The sequence below is a fragment of the Coccomyxa subellipsoidea genome (assembly GCF_000258705.1).
Source record: "Coccomyxa subellipsoidea C-169, whole genome shotgun sequence".
Taxonomy (NCBI): domain Eukaryota; kingdom Viridiplantae; phylum Chlorophyta; class Trebouxiophyceae; family Coccomyxaceae; genus Coccomyxa; species Coccomyxa subellipsoidea.
In genome coordinates, this window is record NW_005178031.1 from 1,662,665 (window position 1) to 1,682,948 (window position 20,284).

A 20,284-nucleotide genomic window follows, 5' to 3' on the forward strand; every position below is an offset into this window, starting at 1 on the left:
GGAGACCTGCCTGTGCTGCAGTGGTTTTGCACTTCACACATACATCCTTTTGGCCCCGTCTCGTCGATGCCTCTGATTGCTTCTGATTGCTGCAAGAATTACCAGTACCATTGCTGATACAAGCTGGCTGCCTGGATTCCTGGCAGCCGCTCTGAGAGCAGCCACTACCACATCCTGGGTTATTGTGTGTTGCGCAAGTGCTTTCCGTGTCTTCGCCCGCACCACATCCTCCAGTAGCCATCCTCAACTCTCTATATGCTCTGCGCGGATCGATCGGATTCTATCAATGGAAGAGACGAGGAAGAATGTGTGGGGTGACGTCATCAGGCCAGCACGACAGTCCTTTTTCACATCGTCTTTCCTCCATAAGTTTCCATGAACTGATCATGTTTTGCTAGGTAATAGCCTGTGATTTTGCTTACTATAATATCGCTGTACATCGCGTTGCAATTTGTATCAGTTTATTTCGTTGATGATCTCAAACATATGTTAAGAGTGATTTTGCTGTCGCGATGACTAGTGTGTATAAAAGGTTAAATTAGGCCGTACTTATCCTTTTTGACGGGCATGTTTGTGCAAAAAGTGTCTGGATATGTCAGAGGCCTGCTGTCCCGTTTAGACAGCTTTTGCACACGGCCTGTGCTGTCTCTATGCACTCCGTCGACATCTGGCAGCATCTTCAGCCGTCAATTAGCATGTGCAAGCGCTTATGGCCCTGCGATCCCCCAAATTTCTAGGAGCTGGACTGCAGCACAGCTACAGAGCACAGGCAGATACATGAACATGCAGACTTTCATGTCAGCCTCCCAGAGGTGTACAGAACAAGGCAGGCCAAAAATATTTCAGTCATCCAGTGAGAGCTCCTGGATGCGCAGCAGCTTAGGGCAGCTCAGAGGGATATCAACAGCACACCGGCATGCAAGCACCACATGCAGAGCAAAATTGTCCCAGAGGTGGCAGAGCAGGCTGAAGATACAACCATGCAGCACAGTCCTGTCATCTCAACGCAGCATGGCCACACAGGGAAGGGGGGCAGCGCTTAGCCAGAAAGGCCGGCTGCAGAAGAAGGCCTCAGAGCAGGGCCTCTACCTGGTGGCCATGGTGGTGGGCATGGTGGGACTGACTTATGCGTCCGTCCCTCTCTACAGGTACCTACCTGCAGCCTTTCTTCTGCGCTCAGTTTTGGATCAAAAGTGAACTAGAGTGATCCCCACGTAGGCTCTTGCTTGACACATTATAAGTCTCTATGCCTCATCTATCTGTGAATCTTGCTGTTGTTTCGAGCTCCCCAGCCTCTAAATTTGCAGCTTGATTTTCATTTGGGCAGGCCATAATAACGATGGCCCCAAATTCTCACGTGCTCCTCTAGATTGGCCGGACTAACTAACCTGCACCATGCTCAGTACAATTTGTGCACTCATGATTGGCACATGTAGATCCTGCTAAGGGGCAGCTACCGAGGATGTTGTGTACGCTGTGTGCAGGATGTTCTGTCAGGCTACAGGCTTTGGGGGCACGGTGAAGGAGGGGCGCAGCGTGGAGGAGAAGATGCGCCAGAGGGAAGAGAACAGGGACGAGGCTGTGGAGGCGGCGGCGGCGCAGCGGCAGATAACGGTGTCCTTCAATGCCGATGTGTCCGATGGCATGCCCTGGCGCTTTGTCCCGGCGCAGCGATCCGTGAAGGTACAGTGGCACTGCACAAGGAACACCCTGTGGACGCTTTTCTGGTTCAAGTAATTTGCGGGAGACAGTTTGGACCAGGGAATGTGGTATGATCGCAGGTGCATCCAGGGCAGAGCACTCTGGTGTTCTACACAGCGCACAACTTGAGCGACAAAGCCATCACCGGGGTGTCTACGTACAATGTGGCGCCACAGCAGGCGGGGTACTACTTCAACAAGATCCAGTGCTTCTGCTTCGAGGAGCAAAAGCTTCGCCCAGGCATGTTCGTCTTCCGATTGGTGCATGACAAGGATTTCTGTACTCCTGCTTCAGATTTGCACATGACAGTCTTGCAAGGGATGCAGTAATGTCTGCCTGCACTTTTTTGAAAGACCTGATAAGTTTGATCTGTTGCGCAGGCGAGAAAATCGACATGCCGGTATTCTTCTACATTGATCCAGAGTTTGCCACTGATGACCGGCTAAAGAGCATCAATCATTTGACCCTGTCATACACCTTCTTCAATGTGGATGAAGAGGAGGTGGAGTTGGATGGTGAAGTGGTGCCTGCATCTGCCCTTATTGGCCGTGAGTCTGCACACACTGCCCCTGCTGGATGAGCAGGTCTGGGAGTTGTAAGGCATGGATGCTTCAGCCAAATTCAGTGATATCCTTGGAATTCAGAATGAGCTACCGGTGGTTCACACACTGTGCACCATCTGCAGCATTCTCCGCTCACACGTCAGGAATCATACTCAGCAAAATTTGTTCAAGCAGTAATCTCACATATACTCATCGGTCAGGCCATATCTCCTCTCTCGCTCATCTACACATGAATATGCTGCATAATGACTCCTCAGGCTGGTAAGGAAAGAAGCCACCGCTCCTGCACTTAGGCACGGCTGGAGCTCGATTCTGTCATGATGTTGGCCAACAATCAGCAGTGCTGAATGATCAATCGATAAGTGCTGCAGCAATATCTCACTACTGAGCGCCACATGTCTCCTTCCATACATTCCAAATCCCGGTGCCAGTTTCAGGCTCCTTCCTCCTTGAGGTAGTTGAAGACATAGGTGCCAGTGATGGCAAGGAGGATTGCCCAGAAGATACCGAGTCCCACAAAACTCTGCAAGCACAGACAGCCACGTGTCGTCATTTCGTTGCAGTGGTTCAGCATTCAGCTGCAATACAGCAACAAGATGCCCTGCAAACGAGTGCCAGGTCAGAAGATGCTTCAGTGTCGCACCTCCAAATAGATGGCAACTGCAGTGCCAGCAACAGCTACACAGGCGACTGCAAAGATGGTGATGGCCAGAACATATGGGTCCAACTTCTCCTTTGTGCCAGCAGAACCCATAGGCACAATCTCTGCAATGTACCACACAGCCAGTCCTGAAAATGGGTATTTTTATTTTATATTTACACATTTGATATGGACAAAGGGGTCACACTCATTGTCGACAAAAGTGCGCTGTTTGAAAAACTTTGGAGAACACATGGTGCTCTTTTGAAGTGTAGTGGAATTCAGAGCTCACCATCCGGAGTGCTTCCCTCAACATACACACGCGGCTCAATGGAGAACACATTGTTGTTGTCAATGGATGTGTCGGAGCCGCCTCGTGCCGACTTGAACTTTGTTGTGGCTGCACCGCTGACATCCACTAGGATAGCGTCCTGTGTCAGCTTCACAGGGTACACATCCAAATTCCTCACTGTGTCCTGTGGCGTCACCAGCCGCAGAACTGGGTTTGTCGGGTACCTGCATAAACAGCACCGTCCTCAGCTGCTGTCCACCGACACGTCACACCAGCAAACAGCCATCAAGAAGTGTATCTGGAGAACTAGTTTCTGCGCACCATGCCGTGATCTCTCCTGTCTTGAGGGAGAAGAGGGATTTGGTGTCGGGGCACTCTATCTCATATTCCTGCACAGCAGATGCAGCATGAGTGGATTTAGCTTGCATGCTAAGTCAGCAAAACATAAATTTCTATTGCCTGAGTGTTTGCAGACGTCCCCAATCACCTGTGTGAGCTTGCTATTTATGAAGCCCTCGCTGTATGCCCCGGCTGCTGGAGATCTGCAGCAAGTTGCAAAACCCATTATTGGACTTATGTCTGTCTCGGACATGATGCGTCACATTACATACAACAAGGCATTGACAAGAAGTGCAGGAGAGAGAGACTTGCCTTTGTTCAATGGCATATATCTGATTCCTGTACCATAAAAGAAGCACATCCACGCCCTGTGCCTTGACTTCAAACCGGTACCCTGCACAATACACCATTTTCTTGCTATTGTGAATGAGGAACAAAAGCACAAGACTACAGCGCTCAATTTTACATTAGATCATCTGTCTTTGTACTATTCCCAGACATATGACCACACCTTTTGGAATTTCTTCAGGTCTGCAGACTGGCACCCAGTTGTCAGAGATACTCTCCTCAGAAGTCTCCGCTGCTTTAACTGCCCATACCACATGAGACGATATCAACTTGCACAGAATGATTTCAAGGTAGCTCAATGACCCTGCACAAGTGACTACTTCCCCAACCCACCCCTCAGGAGCACTTCTTCAGATTTTCTAGATGAACTGGAAAACCAATCCTCACCTTCCTGTTCTGTGGATCTCGTCACACAGCTTCTTCTTTGAGAGAGTAAAAGGCCGCTCTTGAACAGCTTGCTTAGCTGCACCTGCCTGGAAGGGACAGATGATCTCGGCAAGGATCTGAGGTTTACCACCAGCCTCTGGCTGCCCCCTTTACTCAAGACATGGAAACTTCCGCTGTTAAAGGAAACATCACACGCGAACATCTTGGCTATTTCCGAAAATCGCAAATTAACTTTTCATTCGACTTGGGCAAATTTGAAGTTTGCCGATGAGATTCAGGTGACGTGGTCGTGTGTCATCCATGAAGACGAGACCAACGCAGAGGCTAAGCCAGTGATGGATGTTACTTTCTATTGACCAGCTATGAGCGAGGCAATTAGCCGCATGCATGCAGTTCATGCTTTGCTGCATGTCACGGTGCCATGCTTGGGATTTGGCGTCCCGCCGGCGGCCGTGCACACGTGCACACTGTGCAGCATGGCATGCAGTCATGACAATTTTATAAATTGCTGTAATCACATGACATTACAGCAGTCCACAAGAGTCTTTTAGCGTTGCAACTTCAGGCCAGAACCGTTCTCAGAGCCATCATCACGATCTGAGCAGCAGCTCCTACTGCTGGTGTGCTGCCGACAGCAATCACAGGCACAAAGACTGGAGCAACCTGGCCCTCAGCTGCGCCGCATCCTGCAAAGGCTGAACACACAACTTCTCTTGTTGCCTCCTCCGTCAGCAGGTCTGGGCAGAAGTACACGCGCACGACCATCAGGTCATCGAGACACAGCTGAGCTTCGCTGAGAGTCGCAGAGATGCCCTCGGCGGCAGTGCGGCCGGCAGACTCACAGTCCCCAGCAAGCAGGCTTGTGCTTGGGGGTATCGACAGCTGGTAGAGGCAGAAGCGCTCGGGACAGATGAGCGCCTCACAGTGGGCTGCAGCGTCTGCATGATCCCCTGATGTCTCACTGGAGCCATGTGGATCTGTCCAAGAGATGTTGTGCAGCCCTTCCGTGAGCTCTGTAATGCCACAAGCACAAACAGTCAGTTGCTACACAATCTATGCAGGAGTGAGAGCGGTTCAAGTGCTTTGGAAGCAATAAAGGGAGCATGTGGTGTGCCACCGATTATATGAGCTTTCCATGGGTGTCTCGGCTCACTTTGCACGCTGGCTGGATCTTGACCAAAGAGGCTGAGGGCCACCGGCTGCACCTCCACGGCCGCGCCTCGCGGCAATGCGCTCACAGCCGCGTACGTCACCAGCGGCTGCCAGCTCCTGACCATTGACGGCGGTTGCAGATATGTATCCATGCATGCATCGTCCTCATCATCCACATCCTTATCAGCCTCAGACACCTCTGTATTTAAGCGCTCACCAGCCCCAGCTGCATGTGGGGGCCCGTCATTATGCCCTGACATGGCTGCAGTGGCAGCACGCATGTCCCCCTTGAGCAGCGATGTCAGCAGCTGCTCAGCTCCCTGCAGCACAGGCCGTGCATGCTGCACGCCATCTGCCCTGTTGACGGCAGCGGCTGCATAGACCGTGCAGCCGAGCAGCGCCTGGGGAAGGTCGCAGCGCACAGCCACGGCCACGGCCTGGCAGCTGGCCAAGCAGCGCGCACACTCGGCTTGGGGCCCCCCGGGCACCAGCTGCATGATGGGGGGGTCCAGCCCGATCTGCCCAGCGAAAAAAGCCAGGCCGTGCGCGACCGTCGCCTGAGAATAGGGCCCGATGCACGACGGTGCCCAGCAGGATATGGACTGCACATGCAGCACTCGCCGCGATGCCACATCTGCGCCAGCCAACAGCAGCTTATTCCAAGGTGCTCACACTTAAAGGAGTCCTTCAGCTTACGAAGCGGTATTCTGATTAACGCACAATTGCAATGTTTTCAACAAATGACAGATCAAATTTTAATCTTAGAAGAGGACAAGAATATGTCAGTGCACCTCGCGCAGAGAGGACATCGACCATCACGTTTACTCCTGGGGGCAGCTGTGCCTGAACGCAGGCTCTGGCCGGCGGGTTGACAGCTGGGAAGTGATGTCCGTACGCCGAGTTGGCAGCACCAAAGTCTTCCATGCGCGCCAGGTAGAGGTGCACAAAGAGCGCCGATGCCAGGCTCAGGGCATGAGAATCCAGCACTGCATATGATGCATATGTCAGCCTCTCCACTGACATATTATATTGGTTGGGAAAAATGACGAGGAACAACTGCAGAACGAAAGGGAGCATCACCGCGTTGGATAGCATCCAAAGCTGCATGCAGAGCTCGCTGAACACGCTCTCCGGCTGTCGTTGTGCCATCTGTTGAAGGCAGACGGGGCGTGCAGGAGACGTGCACCCCGCTTGCACTGGCCTGTACAGCCACCTCAACCCCACTGCTGACCGCCTCCCCACTCTCTTGGGCAGATGGCTTTGGCAGCTGTGCGTCAAAGTCTGAAGGAACCCAAATGACCTCGTCGCCTGAAGGTGTGGCGGGAGCCTGCATGAAGGTTTGGGGCCTGTCCCTGCTGCGTTCACTTGCCCTCGCCGCCTCTGGCACTGTCGCTGCTCTGCTGCCACTCGGCCATTTCGGCTCTAAATGGTACTTTGTTGGATGCAAGATGGCGACTGCACCGTGGCCGCCGGCTGACAGGTGCTGCACGTCCGATGCATCAAGCTGAATGCAGGCATGCTGGAACAAGGGGCAGTCCAGGACAAGGGTCTCATATTCGCCCCCTTCCCCACACACGTTGCAGCCATACAGCCTGCACCACGTCCATCCTTCACACTGATGCATGAGGATGGGTGAATGCGACGTCAGGAATGAGTCCAGAATCAAGAAGAATCACAAGAAAGTGCCATATTTGGCACACCTCTCCAACTTTATAAGGTGAGAGTGCATCTCCTCAAGGTCCTTCCCCAAGTGCAGGTGGGGCTCAAGCCCCATGGCCGCCACCTTGATCAAAATCGCCTTGATGCCAAATTCAAGCATTGCGCTGTACAGCTGCCGCTGTGGCTGGTGCCACATGTATGACAGGGAGACCAAATTGAGCCGTGCGCAAACCTGCGGTCCACACCTCAGATTCACTGCGCAGAGGAGCAACTTGCACGAGCAGGCATCAATTGCACAACATTGCCAAAGATCCTCTTCATAAAAACTAGCCTCACACTCACATGCTCCACCCTCTGCCTCTGGTAGTCAGACGCAATTGCGCCACTGGAGACAGCTTCAATCTCTGGGTGTTCCTGTTTTGCAAATGCCAGAAGCTGCAGCATATCCTCAACTTCGTCCTTGTCTGTCACAGTGTACACCAGACCCTGTGCCCAAAACAATACTGTCTCTTGCATTTTGATCAGTTTCAGATGTGCTGACTGGGCCAAAGAACGTTACAAACTGCTTGGCATTAATTTGAATAGCAGATGTTGCACCTGCTGGACAGAGGCGCCTTTGATGCGCCTGCGATAGAGAGGCAGGCCCATGCATGCAGCATACATTGAAATGATATGATGTCCCACTGTCTGGAACATGTAACTGTCCAGCTCATCCACGTCAGGAGACATGGGCAGCAGGTTGGCCAGAGCAACGATCTCATGCCCAAACCGTCTGCAGAGTAGCATGTTGTAGCAAGAGTCCTTGCCCCCACTGGCAGCACAAACATGGTGTCAGTTTGCACTGGCCCGAGACTCCTACAGTTCGCAGAAACGAAGTGCATGTCGAATGGGAGACTTGGGCAGTACCTGACCAAAGCTATCACCTTCATCCTCAACCTTGGATGGACCTTGCGCTGGTGAGCAGAAGCCAAATTGCCCCCAATCTCACGAATAGATGAATAATTTTCCTGAGGACCTCGTTATCATTCCCATGCTCCTGGTGCGATCGTGCAAGCAACCCGGATCACTGACCAGATCGTCCTGGCAATATGTCAACGCTTCTGCAGATAATAAGCTACATTACTTTCACACGTAAAGCAAGAACTCCCTCACATATTAGCAACCAATATGCAGTTCTCACTGTGATCATATAACGGAAATGGAAGAAGGCAACAGTTCATGATGGTTATGGCCTGCCTGGGCCCTGCAGCTGCCTGGGGGAAGCCGGCGCCCGCTGTTTCAATACGCAACGAAATTACAAAAGCCCACCGGAGATTTGTCCTCGAAAACGCGTGACACAGCGTGCTAGATCGCGCTTATTGACGCAGGTAGGGGCCGTGCCGCCGTCTAGTAAAACAGTTTTGTTCCTCAGCAATGTACTCCTTTTTTATTGAGAAAAAAATTGATGCACATCTGTTGCGAACATGTCATGCTGTGAGTTATTTGTGAACTTTCGGGTTATCTTACCTGTGCTTGGAGTAGCTGTGTCTAGAATCAGGCTCCTCTGGTTCTAGTAGGAATAGGGCCCTCAGCATCCACTGAATCTGTGCCGCGTGCTTTGTTCTGAACTGAGGGAAGAGCTAATAATTACTACATCCCATTGTCCATTATGCAGGAGCCGAAAGGAGGGATCTTCAGGATGGCTGCCGCTGAACAAGCCCAGGCTGCTGTTGTGCCAAAGGGCAAGGACAAGAAAAAGAAGAAGATCAAGCCAGAAGAAGTGGTAGCAGCATTGCCTCTCGCCCAGCAGAGCACAGTACCGGCTGCAGAGGCTCCACAGAAGAAGGCAAAGAAAAAGAAGACCCCAGCCCCTGACCAGCAAGTTGCCACGGAGCCAGCTCAAGCAGCTGCTGCAGCCTCACCTGGGAAGAAGTCAAAGAAGCGCAAGCTGGAGGAGACTGTCCAGCCCACGACTGAGGTCGCCGCCGAGGCAAAGGCAGAGGCTGCCTCCAACGAGCCCAGGAAGAAGAAGAGCAAGAAGGAGAAGAGGGCGGCCTTTCTGGCAGCTGCCAAGGCAGCTTCAGCTGCAGCCAAGCCTGCCTCGGATGCTGCGGCTGCCAGCCCAGCCCCTGCTCCTGCAATGGCAGCCGGCAGCGCTGGCACGCCCCAGAAATCCACCAGCAAGAAGCAGGAGATCGCAGACGCCAGGCGCAGGGCGAAGAAGCTGAAGAAGAAGGAGAAGCAGGAGAAGAAGGCAAGCAAGGCGCAGGAATCGGCCGCCAAGGCCGCCCTGCTGAAGGCCACCAAGGAGAAGAAGGGCGACAAGTTCAAGCGCCTCAAGGCGGTTCGCGAAGAGAAGCGCGCCCTCAAGGCCCGCCTGGCCGCCGAGCAAGGCCTGCCGCCTCCGCCAGAGTGCCTCAAGAAGAAGAAGAAGCAGACCAAGAAGCAGAAGGCGGCTGCTGCAGCAGCAGCTGAGAAGGCGCAGGCTGGCACGCCGGCCAAGGCCGAGGAGGAGGAGGAGGAGAGCTCCGAGGAGGACAGCGCTGTCGAGACAGTCAGCACGCCTGCCCCAGTGCAGGAGACTGCTCCCGCCCCTGCCCCTGCCCCCGAGGTGGCTGCTGCAGATGCTCCCGGTCCCAGCCCAGGCGCAGAGAACGGCACTTCCACAGAGAAAAGGTCACTTGCGGCTGACACTTCTGTGCAGATCTCACGCGTACCTATGTTTCTGCAGGTGGAGCTGCTCCTAGTCACGCAATTATTGCCTGGTAGAAATTGACGTGCCGTGCTGATGTATGTGTCGATGGGTGCAGCAATGGCAATGGCAAGAGCGCACCCAGGCCGTTCCAGCGAGTGAACGCAGACGAGTGGATAAACGAGAAGGGGGCATGGGACAACTCGTACGAGGCCAACTTTGGCAACAGCGGCTGGGGTGCTGGGGCCCAAGCTATCCTGGGCAAGGTACCTCCTCGTTTTACATGTTTCCTCCGATTTCTTACAAAATGGTTCTGGTAAGATCCAAGATATGAGAAGTTGGCATTCATGGCGTTCTTGCAGCTGAGGGATCTCAGCGCGTTTTGTGCAGGTGAGAGGGAAGGACTTCAGGCACGAGAAGACGAAGAAGAAGCGGGGCTCTTACAAGGGTGGCTTGATCGATAACAACGTGAACTCCTTCAAGTTTGAGAGTGATGGGGAGTAAGCGTGTCACATCGCTCTGACAATGGGATTAGCAGCGAATTCTTGATCATCTGCCTCATCCGTGAGATCCTTGGATTTGTCTTAATGGCAACTGGACTGCCATAACATGAAGGCTTTCACTGGTGTAGCAAGACAATGTATCCCTTTGGGCTTCACCATGTAATGAGGTCTGGCTTTGCAAGGATAGGTTGTAAAGTCTGCACTGCTTTGCCAAACCATGGCAATTGACGCAAGTGCATGAGCGATGCTGTCTGATTCCACTGGGCTAAGCCTTGCAGGATCAATGCACGTCAGCCTGGCTGTTGCAGAAATCGGTGCTCTTGTACTTTGGGCGGTTGTGCAGCAGGGCGCTCATCTCAGGCTCAGGCTCGTCAAAGTCCCTTTCTGAGAGCATACCAGCCGGCACCATCCAGTCAGAGGCCTTAAACTGCACAAAAGGCGCCCTGATAGTGTCTGAGACCATGCTCTGCTCCACTGGGGCACAACGCGCGGTGCTGCTGTGACCCATGGATGTCATGCTCTGCTGTGAGGCCAGCTGGTCATCAGGAGACAGTGGCACGAGCTCTGCACTGTGTGCTGATCCAGGTCCCGCCTGCAAAGGCAGACAACATTATTTTGGGACAGCAGAAGGCTAAAGATAGGGAGACACAGAGGCCGTTGATAGGTATGTTGCACTTGCCTTCTTCTTCCTAAAGCAACTGCAACAGAGCCACTTCTTCCACAGCCGCAGCACTGCTCTCCATCCAAACCTCAGTGCAAGGGCCGCAAAACCTGAGAGCATCGTGTGACAAGGCTTTGACACTAAAAAATTCATTTGGCATAAAATAAAAACGTCCTGCTGCTGTGCTTCGACCATCAGCTGATGACATTCAGAAGTGGGGTGAGAATTTCTCACAAATGGCTCCCACAAGGGTGATGCCAGCTCCAACAATGATCCAGCCCCCTTCAATAATTTCTGGCTCTTCCGCAGGGCGAGGGGTTGCTGATGGCGCCGCCTGTGTCAACCACAGAGGTGTGGTGACTGGCCTCCAGAGCCTTTCTCATAGGTACATTTGGTAGCTATAGTATGCTGTCCAGGGACGAAGCTTGCAAACACGGCTGCAACCTGATTCTCTAGTGTGAGACAAGACTTTCACGACTTTCTTGAGTGGATTTCTTACCTGAGCAGATACAGCAGTGCTCGTGTCCAACAGGGTTCGATACCGATAGATATGCCCGAAAGGCATATCAACAACAAAGTGCAGAGAGTGTCAGTGCAGATAGTCTCAGCTTCCAAGAAAAGCTGTGTTCCAGAAGATAATCGAAACTCGCTGAGATAAGAGGTATAGCTGTGAAGATGGATCAATTGAAGAAGTTGACTGTTGCTAAGTTGTTTTGAACTTTGCTTGCACTTCTATTGACACACAGTACTTGTTGCGATGGATTTCAGACATTGTGTGGTAGCACCTGCAACGACAGCATTTCAAAGCAAAACAGTATCCCCAATATTACTTATATTTGTGATCAATGTATTATGAGACTGTCAGCAATTGCAGAACAGTGCAATGCGCTTGGCTGTCCCTGTGCCCTTCGGAGCTGCGGACGGTCGTTCCGAAACGGTGCATTCGCTTTTTAGCCCCGTGATGCACCCTTTACTGCTCTCAGATGAGATAATGTCTGTGAAATAGTTCTGAGAGCTTCAAAGATCACGTACAATGTGTAGATTTTGCTTGGCACTTGAGGTTGAGCCCGGTACTCCTCCATCTTGTACTGTGTTTCGGTAGCTTATCAGGAGGCTCCAGTGCGATACCAGAAAAATGATTCTCCAGGCAATAGTGGGTCCGTTGGCCACTCTGTGGACCCTGCCACCCGTGATCTCGATGTGCTGCCTCTTGATCTGCGGGTCCATCTCTGGCTTGAGTCTCGGCCTGAAGTACGTCAGGGCTCACGAGATCGGCATCCCAGAGGTCAACATCTCGGTGTTTTCGACGAGCATGCTTGGCGTCAGCCTGCTGCTGCTCCTGTACATGAACGTGGTGAGGCGCTGGGAGGACAACTTCGACACCTGGCCCTGGAAGCAGCAGAACTCTGCCAAGTCCAAATTCTACTGCCCTTTCACAGGTTTGGCATTTTTGGTGAGATTGTTGTTTGTAAAAGAACTTGACATTTTGCACATCAGCCATCACAGTCACAGTCATTTCTGCATGGTGCAGGAGATCAGGTGGCCATGCGCTGCCCGTGCTGTGAGGCCTTTGTGAGCGAGGCAGCGTTCCACAACAAGGACATGCTGACAACATTCCTGGTGGGAGAGGGCGTGCTGGGCTGGCCCAAGGCCCACAAGGCGCTCAAAATGGTGCGCAACAGCCTGCACACCGCTGATGTTTGACCTAATTGACTGTGCTTTTGAGATTACAAGATTGCAAATTTGGCCCCGGCTGGCGGGAAGCAGTAGATTTTTTATACACCGTGCTCACAGTCAAATGGGATCCGGCGAGGTCATCAAGGGGTAGGAAATGCGGCAGCCCCCACCTGCAGCTTGTCTGCAAACAAACCCTGCCTCTGGCACCAACAGCATGTAAGAACAATAAGAAGCAACACTTTTTGGTAAAAATCTGGTGCGTCCCTGCGGTGGAGCAGACGGATGACCCGGCAAAGGGCAGGATGATGTTGGACGAGGGGCTGGATCTGCGGGGCAACTTCTACTTTGGGGCGGTGGGGGCCTGCTGCGTGGGCTGCGCCGCCTGGCAGCGGAATTTCAACCTGCTGCCGCGCTGGGCGCTGACGGCCGCCTGCCTGTCGCTCGTGGGCACCTACACGCCCTGGGCCTTTGGGCAGAGCCTCGCCAATCTCAAGTCCTGGGGCGGTGCGTGCGCCGGCCCAGATCGTGCCTTTGATGAATACGAGCTTGCTTTGAGTGTGAGCTTCTCAAGAACTGAATGCCTTGTTTAGACATGCTCTGCCGTGATATCTGCATTCCTCTTTCAGTGAAATGCATCAGGTGGGGTTGACTTGCCCCAGAGGAGGTGTGTGCGCCAGCAATCTGGGTATTTCAATAGACAGCAGCTCACTGGGACATTTGCTCCTCCGATAGTATATAAGATGTCTAGATGTGCACTAGCTGGGGTTGCATGCATTGCGGGGCAGCCCTTCCGCGTATCTCTCTGGTGCTCTCTCTGCCTTGGTGTCTGCATTTTTTCTTCTTCAAATTCCAACGAAGGAGGTGCATCAGAGCGTGCGTATGCCCCAAATCAAGAATTGCTCTAAAGAAAAGGTGTCTTCCTTTGCACAGGCAAGCTGCAGGCGCTGGCGGAGGTGTTTGGCCTGTTCTTTGGCACCAGCTGCCTGCTTGTGCAGCTGCATTCAATGGCGGACGCAGTAGCTTTCATGACGAAATACGCCGGCAGGATTCCCTTCCCCGCTCCAGTGATGCTGCCGGACAGGCGGTGGATGCAGCGTCTTGTAGAGGCATTCGCGGGCTCACCCACTTCACAATGACCACTGTGGTGTGGGTTCATGCCAAACAGCGCTCCTACCTGGAGAACCAGGAAATAAAAGCCAAAAAAAATAGCGCTAAGTGAAGCTGGTACTGCCAAGTGGTGTGGCAGTGTGGATCAGAATGCATTCATGTGTGATGGGAACGAACTTTGGGGTCACAGACGGGTCGACTATTCTTGCCTTGGACGCTCCATCTTGTCTGCATACTCTAGCCTCGGTGCAATACGAAACACCTTGATGGTCTTGACCCGTCCAGTTGATGAGCATTCCTAGAGCACACCCAGCATAAAATTCCGGCTGTTTCATGCACCAGATTCTAAACACATCACAGCCATCTCTGCATTTCAAATTCCCGCACGCTGCACCGGCGCAAGCCGCCTGTGGCAGCGGGGGGTTTGGGGGGGCGCAGCCTCCCCAAGAAGGCACTTTCAAGATGACATTACATTGCAATTTCTGGTATACGTCATTGCGGGCCCCTATGCGCGAGCCTATACCTGCCAGTGACAAGCTACAGTTTGGCCCAGAGCTTTCCTTGCAGGCAAGCTGTGCGCGCACAGCCGGGGGGTTGGGGGGGGCGCAGCCCCCCCAGGGAGGCAAATTTGACATCAATATTCCTCCATACAGGTCATCATCTCATGTACACAAAAAGGTGTCCCACTGGGCATGGCAGGTGCGCGCCTTCCCCAGGCCAGGCGCCTGCCAGTGACGAGCTACTGGCTACTGTAATACAGTGCCCCCGATGCGGCAGAGTTTCCCGGCCGGCAGGCTGTGAGGGCACAGCGGGGGGTTTGGGGGGGCGCAGCCCCCCCAAGTGAGCAACATGGACACTCACGTCAATGTCTCATCACACTGCATTCCTCTACACGCATCATTAGGAGCATCCATGCATGTGCGCCTCCCTGACTATTTTGTAGTGCCAGTGGCACTGTGCCACCGCTGCCGCATGCGCAGACTTTCCCTACCAGCAGGCTGTGAGCGCACAGCGGGGGGGTTTGGGGGGGCGCAGCCCCCCCCCAATTAATTAAAGTCACTTGCACGGTGCCAGTGGCCATGTTGGCTTGTACGAAGACTGTGCGCCACGCCCTCTCCTTACTCACACTCATACACATGAAGTGCAGTGTTATTGGGGCTCACCCACTAGTGTGGTGACCTCCCAGAACCTCCCAGAACATCCTCAAGCAAAAAAGAAAAGAGAAAAAAGAGAATGCCTCGCTGCGGGGACTCGAACCCCGGTCCCAAGAGTGAGAGTCTTGTATCCTAACCACCTAGACTACAGCGAGTACTTGTTGGACGTTTCCCTATTAACTACAGTTATGATGTTGCGCACACTTACACAAGGCCCATCATGCGAAAACCTTGTAGATTCAAACGTGATCTCTCTATTCGAGAATTGCGAGCATCGCTGTTAGCAGAGCAGATCCGCATTCGTCACACAAAGGTGAGCCCCCACTCGTCTCACCCTGCACGCCTTATCCTGCGTATACGTATGAGGAGCCTGCAGAAAAGCACGTGACGCGAAGTCTAGAAAAATCAGAGCGGCGCCCACTGCGCCTAACCTGCTATCAAACTCGCAGGGATCAACAGAAGCTGCCTGCGAGCGTCGCTTGCTTGAAAACACCGTCACGACAGAGCAGGGGCCGGCTCGCAGGGAGGGGATTACGTCTCTGCAGCTGCTCCCCAGGCCTTCATAAAACCCGTGGGATGGACGGCTGTGACGACATTTCAGAGCAGATTGTTCCCACAGGCAATCACAGGTCCGAGTTCTGCTGCCTGACCGCTTCTTGAGCCACACATCCACATCCTGCAGTGAGCATGTACTAGCACCAAGGCTTGTTCTTCGCTCGCACTTGCAGGGATAATGAAGGGCAGTATTGACCTCTTTGGCCATATGAGTCGAACGCATGCAATTCTAGTGTCGGCAACAGCCAGACTGTTTAAGAATCTGACAACCCTGGTGCAGGCCGCCCTCGAGGGTCCAGTGCATCGCATCAAGACATCTCTGTTGATAGACATATTCCAAGAGCATGGCCCAAGTGGCGCAGCTGCCATCCTTCGGCAGCGGCGCTCTGCGGCAGAGCAGCTTCGACAGGCCCCGCTCGCTGTCACAGGAAGAGGAGGAAACCGTCTCTGTCAGGTGAGTGGGCGGACATTTCCAAGCCTTGCAATGTCATGCAGTTTCCTGAGATGATGAACCCCAAACAAGTGCACCCTCAAGCTGCCATATTAAGCCTAACTGTGCTGCCCTCTCAGACCCACAATCGGCGGTGATGAGGACGCCGACAGGGAAGTGCGGGTCTCTTGCCCCGACGCCACCGGGCTGGGCTGCGACATCGCCCGCCTGCTCCTCGACTTTGGCCTGCGCATCATGGACGGTGCGCAGCCAAGCTCTCAGTGTTTTCTGCAAAGTGTTCCGCGCTCTAGTGCATGCACTAGCGTGCATGCCTGCAGCTTCTTGCCTTGGAGGGTGGCAGGGTTTCTGTCCGCGTGTTTCTGAGCTCGCTGTCAAGTGTCCTAGTTGGGGTACAATCGTGACCCTGATACTGACAGGGGAGATGTCTGGCACAGGCGACGTGTCGACGGACGGCCGGTGGTGCTTCATGATATTCAAGGTGAAGCTGGGCGCGGGCGTGCCGGCGCACTGGCCGCTGCTGAAGCGCCGGCTGGAGGCCATCTGCCCCAACTCCCACGGCGACTACAGCCTCTGGCGCAACACCCGCCGCCAGGACTACGAGAACCCCTTCCTGCTCCAGGTCACCTCCTACGACCGCCGCGGCTTCCTCCACGGTGCGCGCTCCCACCTGGTTGCTATTCTCTCCGATACACTCATCATGTAACCTGAAAGAACACAGCTCCAAGGTACTGATTGAGCACGTGGGTTTTCATGGAAGTGCTGGTGCGGCTGCAGATTTGATGCACACGCTGTGGGAGGCGGACGTGGTGGTCTTCAAGGCGCACATCACCACGGGGCCCGGCGGCAAGGTCCTGGACATGTTCTGGATCTATGACAACCGCTGCGAGCTCCCAGAGAACCACAGGTGTGCTCCTCTGCCTCCCTCTTGTTCAGGGGCAAACTGGCAAATGGGCGCCGCACATTGTTTTTGTGTCGCAGAATTGCGGCCTCCGAGGGGGCATGCGGGGCAGTCCGACGCCCCAATCTGGGGCACCAGGGGAAGCTACTGTTCCGGCACTCTGGCAACTGAGGTCTCTCTCTGTCGTCCTGATGCATTTCCAGGGCCTGCGAGATGCCATGCACAAAAGCTCTCACTTGCTTGGTCTGGCCGTAAAGCCGCCGCTTCTGGGAAGTCAACTTCATAGATGTGGGTGCCTGGCGTGTGCAGGGTGCTGCAGATAACGGAGCTGGTGAGGGAGTGCCTGCAGCAGAGGGATGCCAACTGCACCATTATGCCGGCGCCCCCCGAGACCTGCGACCTGGACTCCACGGCCACCATCCTGCAGCGCTGCGCCTGCAAGGACGCCACCTCGGCCTCGCCCCTGCGCAAGATCCTGTCCAGCAAGCGCAAGGGCTCCAGCTCCGGCAGCCTCGATGTGTCCTCCGAGGCCGACGAGTATGGCTGCCCCGAGAACGTGCAGGTGTGGGCAGCTGCGCATATCCTACCAACACACACTTGGATGTTGCTGGCAGGGTCACCGCATGCGATGATGCGAAAAATGCGAGGTTCAATATAATGCTGGCATCCGATTGCTTGAGAGATGATTGCATGCGGTAACCCTGATTGTTGGTGTCCCCAGTATCGAGCCAGGCTTGCATCTGCATCCCTGTCTCGGTGACATGCTGCAGATATAGGGCTCATCTGGATGCCAGCATTCAGATGTATTGGCAAATACTCCAACAGGGAAAAGAAGTGAATGGGCTTTCTGCTGCTTGTTCATGCCAAGACAGTGAAGGGACCTTTAAAAGTAATGGTGTTGCAATTTTCAGTAGTAGGGCGGCGGCTGCGCAGGTGACGATAGACAATTGCACGGCGTCCAACTACAGCGTGGTCAACGTGGTGTGCCGCGACCGCAAGGGGCTCGTCTACGACCTCATGCGCACGCTCAAGGACATCCACGTGCGCGTCGCCTACGCCAAGATTGTGGTGCGCGGCGAACTCGCCGAGACCGACCTCTTCGTGGAGGAGGCCGACGGCCAGCGCGTCAAGGAGAGGTACGCCCTAGCACAGCCTTGCATAACCGTGTTCCGTTACTGCTGTGGCACGGTGCACTGCTTGTGCCCTTGAAGAATTAAAGCGGCATTGTACTGCCCTGCCCTGCATTCTGCTGTGCTGCTGTAGATCGGGTGCAGCATCCCTACCCTTGATTCAAAGGCCAGAGGCAGGCTCGGGGGAAAATGGAGAGATTGCTGTGCGCAGTCGGATGAAGCGCGCTGCCAGCACCCCCCATGCCGACGCGCTGCCGTACCTGGATGTGCAGCCCTTTGGCAGCCATCACGGGGACAACCTGTACTCTGCCTTCGTGCAGAACCAGCGGATCAAACACAGGTCCGCGACCCTGTGTTCTGCGGCTCTCCTTTGGTGTCCTAATGCTGCACTCGGTGCAGCTGCTGCCCATTGTCCGCTTGAGTGCATATGTTCATTGCGCATTGAGTAGAGTGAGCAGCTACCTCTGGGGCTGCAGCGAGATTGTGATGAAGGTCCTTCTGTGCAGCTGTTGATCGCTCAGCAGACAGTAAGGGAATGATTTTCTGTGGTGCAGCGAGATAGAGTCGGAGCTGATAGAGCGCGTGCGTGCGGCGGTGCTGCTGCCGGTGCGCATCGACATCAAGGACGTCTACGACGAGACCTGCACCGAGCTGCGCGTGACGGCTGCGCTCGACTCCGGCGGCCGCGGCCGCCCGCGAGTCACCTACGACGTCACCGCCGCGCTGAACGCCATGGGTGCGTGCCTCCACCTCCCTTTCAATTACCCGTAATTTGAGAGTGCTCCTGCCTCGCTGCCGCGCTGTGTCCTCTGGCGCAGTGATCTTGGCAGTGAGGAATGCAGACATCAAGGCAGATCGTGTGCCAGAGATAAGGAAAGGGGCTGCCTCACCTTCCACCGAGACGCCTCTTGTTGACACACCTCTTGCCCTGCTGCGCTGCGTCCTCTGGCGTAGTGATATGGGAAAGAGGACATCAATGCAGACATCAAGGCAGAGCGAGCGCCAGAGACAAGGAAAGGGGCTGCCTCGCAAGTGATCTACGTGTTGCTGAGGTGTGTTCGAATGGGTGCAGGGCTGTGCGTGTTCATGGCGGATGTGTATCTGGAGGCGCCCAGCGGCGATGGGGACCAGCGGCCGCACGAGCTGCACCGATTCCTGGTGCACGGCCCCGATGGCCGCCGCCTCGAAAGCATTGCTGAGAAAAGGCAAGCGCACATACCCTAGCACCTGCCTATCTCTTGAGATTGTGTCTGGTGTGGACCGCCCTCCCTGATGAGCATGTTCCGTATCAGGCTTTGTCATGAAATTACATTTGGTGGCATTATCATTTATTTATTTATTAGTTACAGATCGGCAAGCCCAAGGCCTAAGGGCATACATGCAGGGCGTATGCAGCCACATTTGTAGGGCCTACAAATGCCTGCAGCCTAGTAATGTTACTTATGCTGCTGCGCTATGAGTAACAAGCATGTCTGAGCTGCTTGTGTGTCGTGGGTGCAGGGCGGTGTACGAGTGCGTGCGAGCGCAGGTGACGGGCACGCAGAACGCCCAGGCGCCCAAGACGACGCCGCGCTCCTCGCCCAAGCAGAGCAGCCCGGCGCCGCCGCCCAAGTCCCTGCTGGACTCCCTGTCCAAGTGGAAGTGGTCCGCCTGATGAAGTCCGCGCAACAGCACACTGCCGCACCTGTACATGACCGGGGCCGATGCCCGCGCCTCCGGCCGTGTTTGCACCGCTTCGAGGCGAGCCTGCGCGCAGCTGCCGCTGCGGCTGCTGTATTTAGTACTGTTGAGAAGATACATTGCGACATTGGGGTGCAGTGGGAGCATGCGGGGGCCTGCTGTGTGTGTTTGAGGCCTGCTGCCCAAGCAGTGTCCTGGATTCAGGTGGTTGGTTCCTCGGCACGTTCCTGCTGTATCAAGAAGAAGTGATCCTGAGGTGATGACAATATTTTGGTCAAGAGCAATCTTTCGTGGACGCATCGCTGGAAACGGCTGTTCATGGTTCGATGCATCATATACATATATACGGGTATTATGAGTAAGGCCTTGGCAGGCTTGCCCTAGCATGATCGAGGATGAATTATGGCAGGACTAGTACAGTGCATTACCAGTGCTGAACAGATGGACACAAAGGCTGCAGTTGTAAAGCACCCTAGGGATGATATGCTTATTATGATTTATATATTCCAAATATTAGATCAACAGATCCCATTTAGATTATGCCACTGAAAAATCTAGTTCACTTACATTGAAACCTTGAGATTTCAAGGTAAGGCATGTTGATGTCACTTCCAAATACTGCCACCAGAAAATTGCAGGGATGCGCAAACACAAATCTTCTCCATTTTCACTGAGCTGCCTTACATATCTCATTCCCGGCGGCAAATCCAGCTGCC

At 54.1% G+C, this 20,284-nt stretch overlaps 6 protein-coding genes and 1 non-coding gene across 7 annotated transcripts; 4 read left to right on the plus strand and 3 right to left on the minus strand.

Moving 5' to 3' along the window:
* Positions 1–1,011: 1,011 nt before the first annotated feature.
* On the plus strand, positions 1,012–2,281 carry COCSUDRAFT_17438 (cytochrome c oxidase assembly protein CtaG/Cox11; the record flags this gene model as incomplete). Its single annotated transcript, XM_005646136.1, has 4 exons — positions 1,012–1,148; positions 1,485–1,683; positions 1,782–1,949; positions 2,087–2,281. 4 exons carry the CDS (start codon positions 1,012–1,014, stop codon positions 2,279–2,281), a joined length of 699 nt encoding a protein of 232 aa, XP_005646193.1.
* Positions 2,282–3,185: 904 nt separating this feature from the next.
* On the minus strand, positions 3,186–4,483 carry COCSUDRAFT_30146 (hypothetical protein; the record flags this gene model as incomplete). The annotated part of the gene is made up of 6 exons (XM_005646137.1): positions 4,271–4,483; positions 4,047–4,124; positions 3,848–3,929; positions 3,684–3,738; positions 3,518–3,585; positions 3,186–3,420 (listed from the first exon to the last, which is right to left on the minus strand). The coding sequence occupies exons 1-6, from the start codon at positions 4,470–4,472 to the stop codon at positions 3,186–3,188; spliced, it is 720 nt and encodes a 239-aa protein (XP_005646194.1). The 5' UTR covers positions 4,473–4,483.
* Positions 4,484–6,387: 1,904 nt separating this feature from the next.
* COCSUDRAFT_37397 (hypothetical protein) lies at positions 6,388–8,010 on the minus strand (the record flags this gene model as incomplete). Its single annotated transcript, XM_005646138.1, has 6 exons — positions 6,388–6,408; positions 6,912–7,014; positions 7,123–7,313; positions 7,424–7,567; positions 7,679–7,892; positions 7,988–8,010. The coding sequence occupies 6 exons, from the start codon at positions 8,008–8,010 to the stop codon at positions 6,388–6,390; spliced, it is 696 nt and encodes a 231-aa protein (XP_005646195.1).
* A 749-nt stretch (positions 8,011–8,759) lies between these two features.
* On the plus strand, positions 8,760–11,276 carry COCSUDRAFT_56849 (hypothetical protein; the record flags this gene model as incomplete). The annotated part of the gene is made up of 5 exons (XM_005646139.1): positions 8,760–9,736; positions 9,871–10,018; positions 10,143–10,252; positions 10,602–10,746; positions 11,226–11,276. 5 exons carry the CDS (start codon positions 8,760–8,762, stop codon positions 11,274–11,276), a joined length of 1,431 nt encoding a protein of 476 aa, XP_005646196.1.
* An 838-nt stretch (positions 11,277–12,114) lies between these two features.
* COCSUDRAFT_56850 (hypothetical protein) lies at positions 12,115–13,729 on the plus strand (the record flags this gene model as incomplete). The annotated part of the gene is made up of 4 exons (XM_005646140.1): positions 12,115–12,355; positions 12,448–12,587; positions 12,872–13,097; positions 13,524–13,729. The coding sequence occupies 4 exons, from the start codon at positions 12,115–12,117 to the stop codon at positions 13,727–13,729; spliced, it is 813 nt and encodes a 270-aa protein (XP_005646197.1).
* A 1,207-nt stretch (positions 13,730–14,936) lies between these two features.
* On the minus strand, positions 14,937–15,009 carry COCSUDRAFT_t47. The gene has a single exon. It is a non-coding gene; the product is annotated as a tRNA-Glu (tRNA).
* A 744-nt stretch (positions 15,010–15,753) lies between these two features.
* COCSUDRAFT_48206 (hypothetical protein) lies at positions 15,754–20,104 on the plus strand (the record flags this gene model as incomplete). Its single annotated transcript, XM_005646141.1, has 10 exons — positions 15,754–15,863; positions 15,980–16,101; positions 16,295–16,513; positions 16,635–16,764; positions 17,068–17,320; positions 17,692–17,894; positions 18,100–18,228; positions 18,443–18,624; positions 18,961–19,093; positions 19,389–20,104. 10 exons carry the CDS (start codon positions 15,754–15,756, stop codon positions 19,540–19,542), a joined length of 1,635 nt encoding a protein of 544 aa, XP_005646198.1. The 3' UTR covers positions 19,543–20,104.
* Positions 20,105–20,284: the final 180 nt, after the last annotated feature.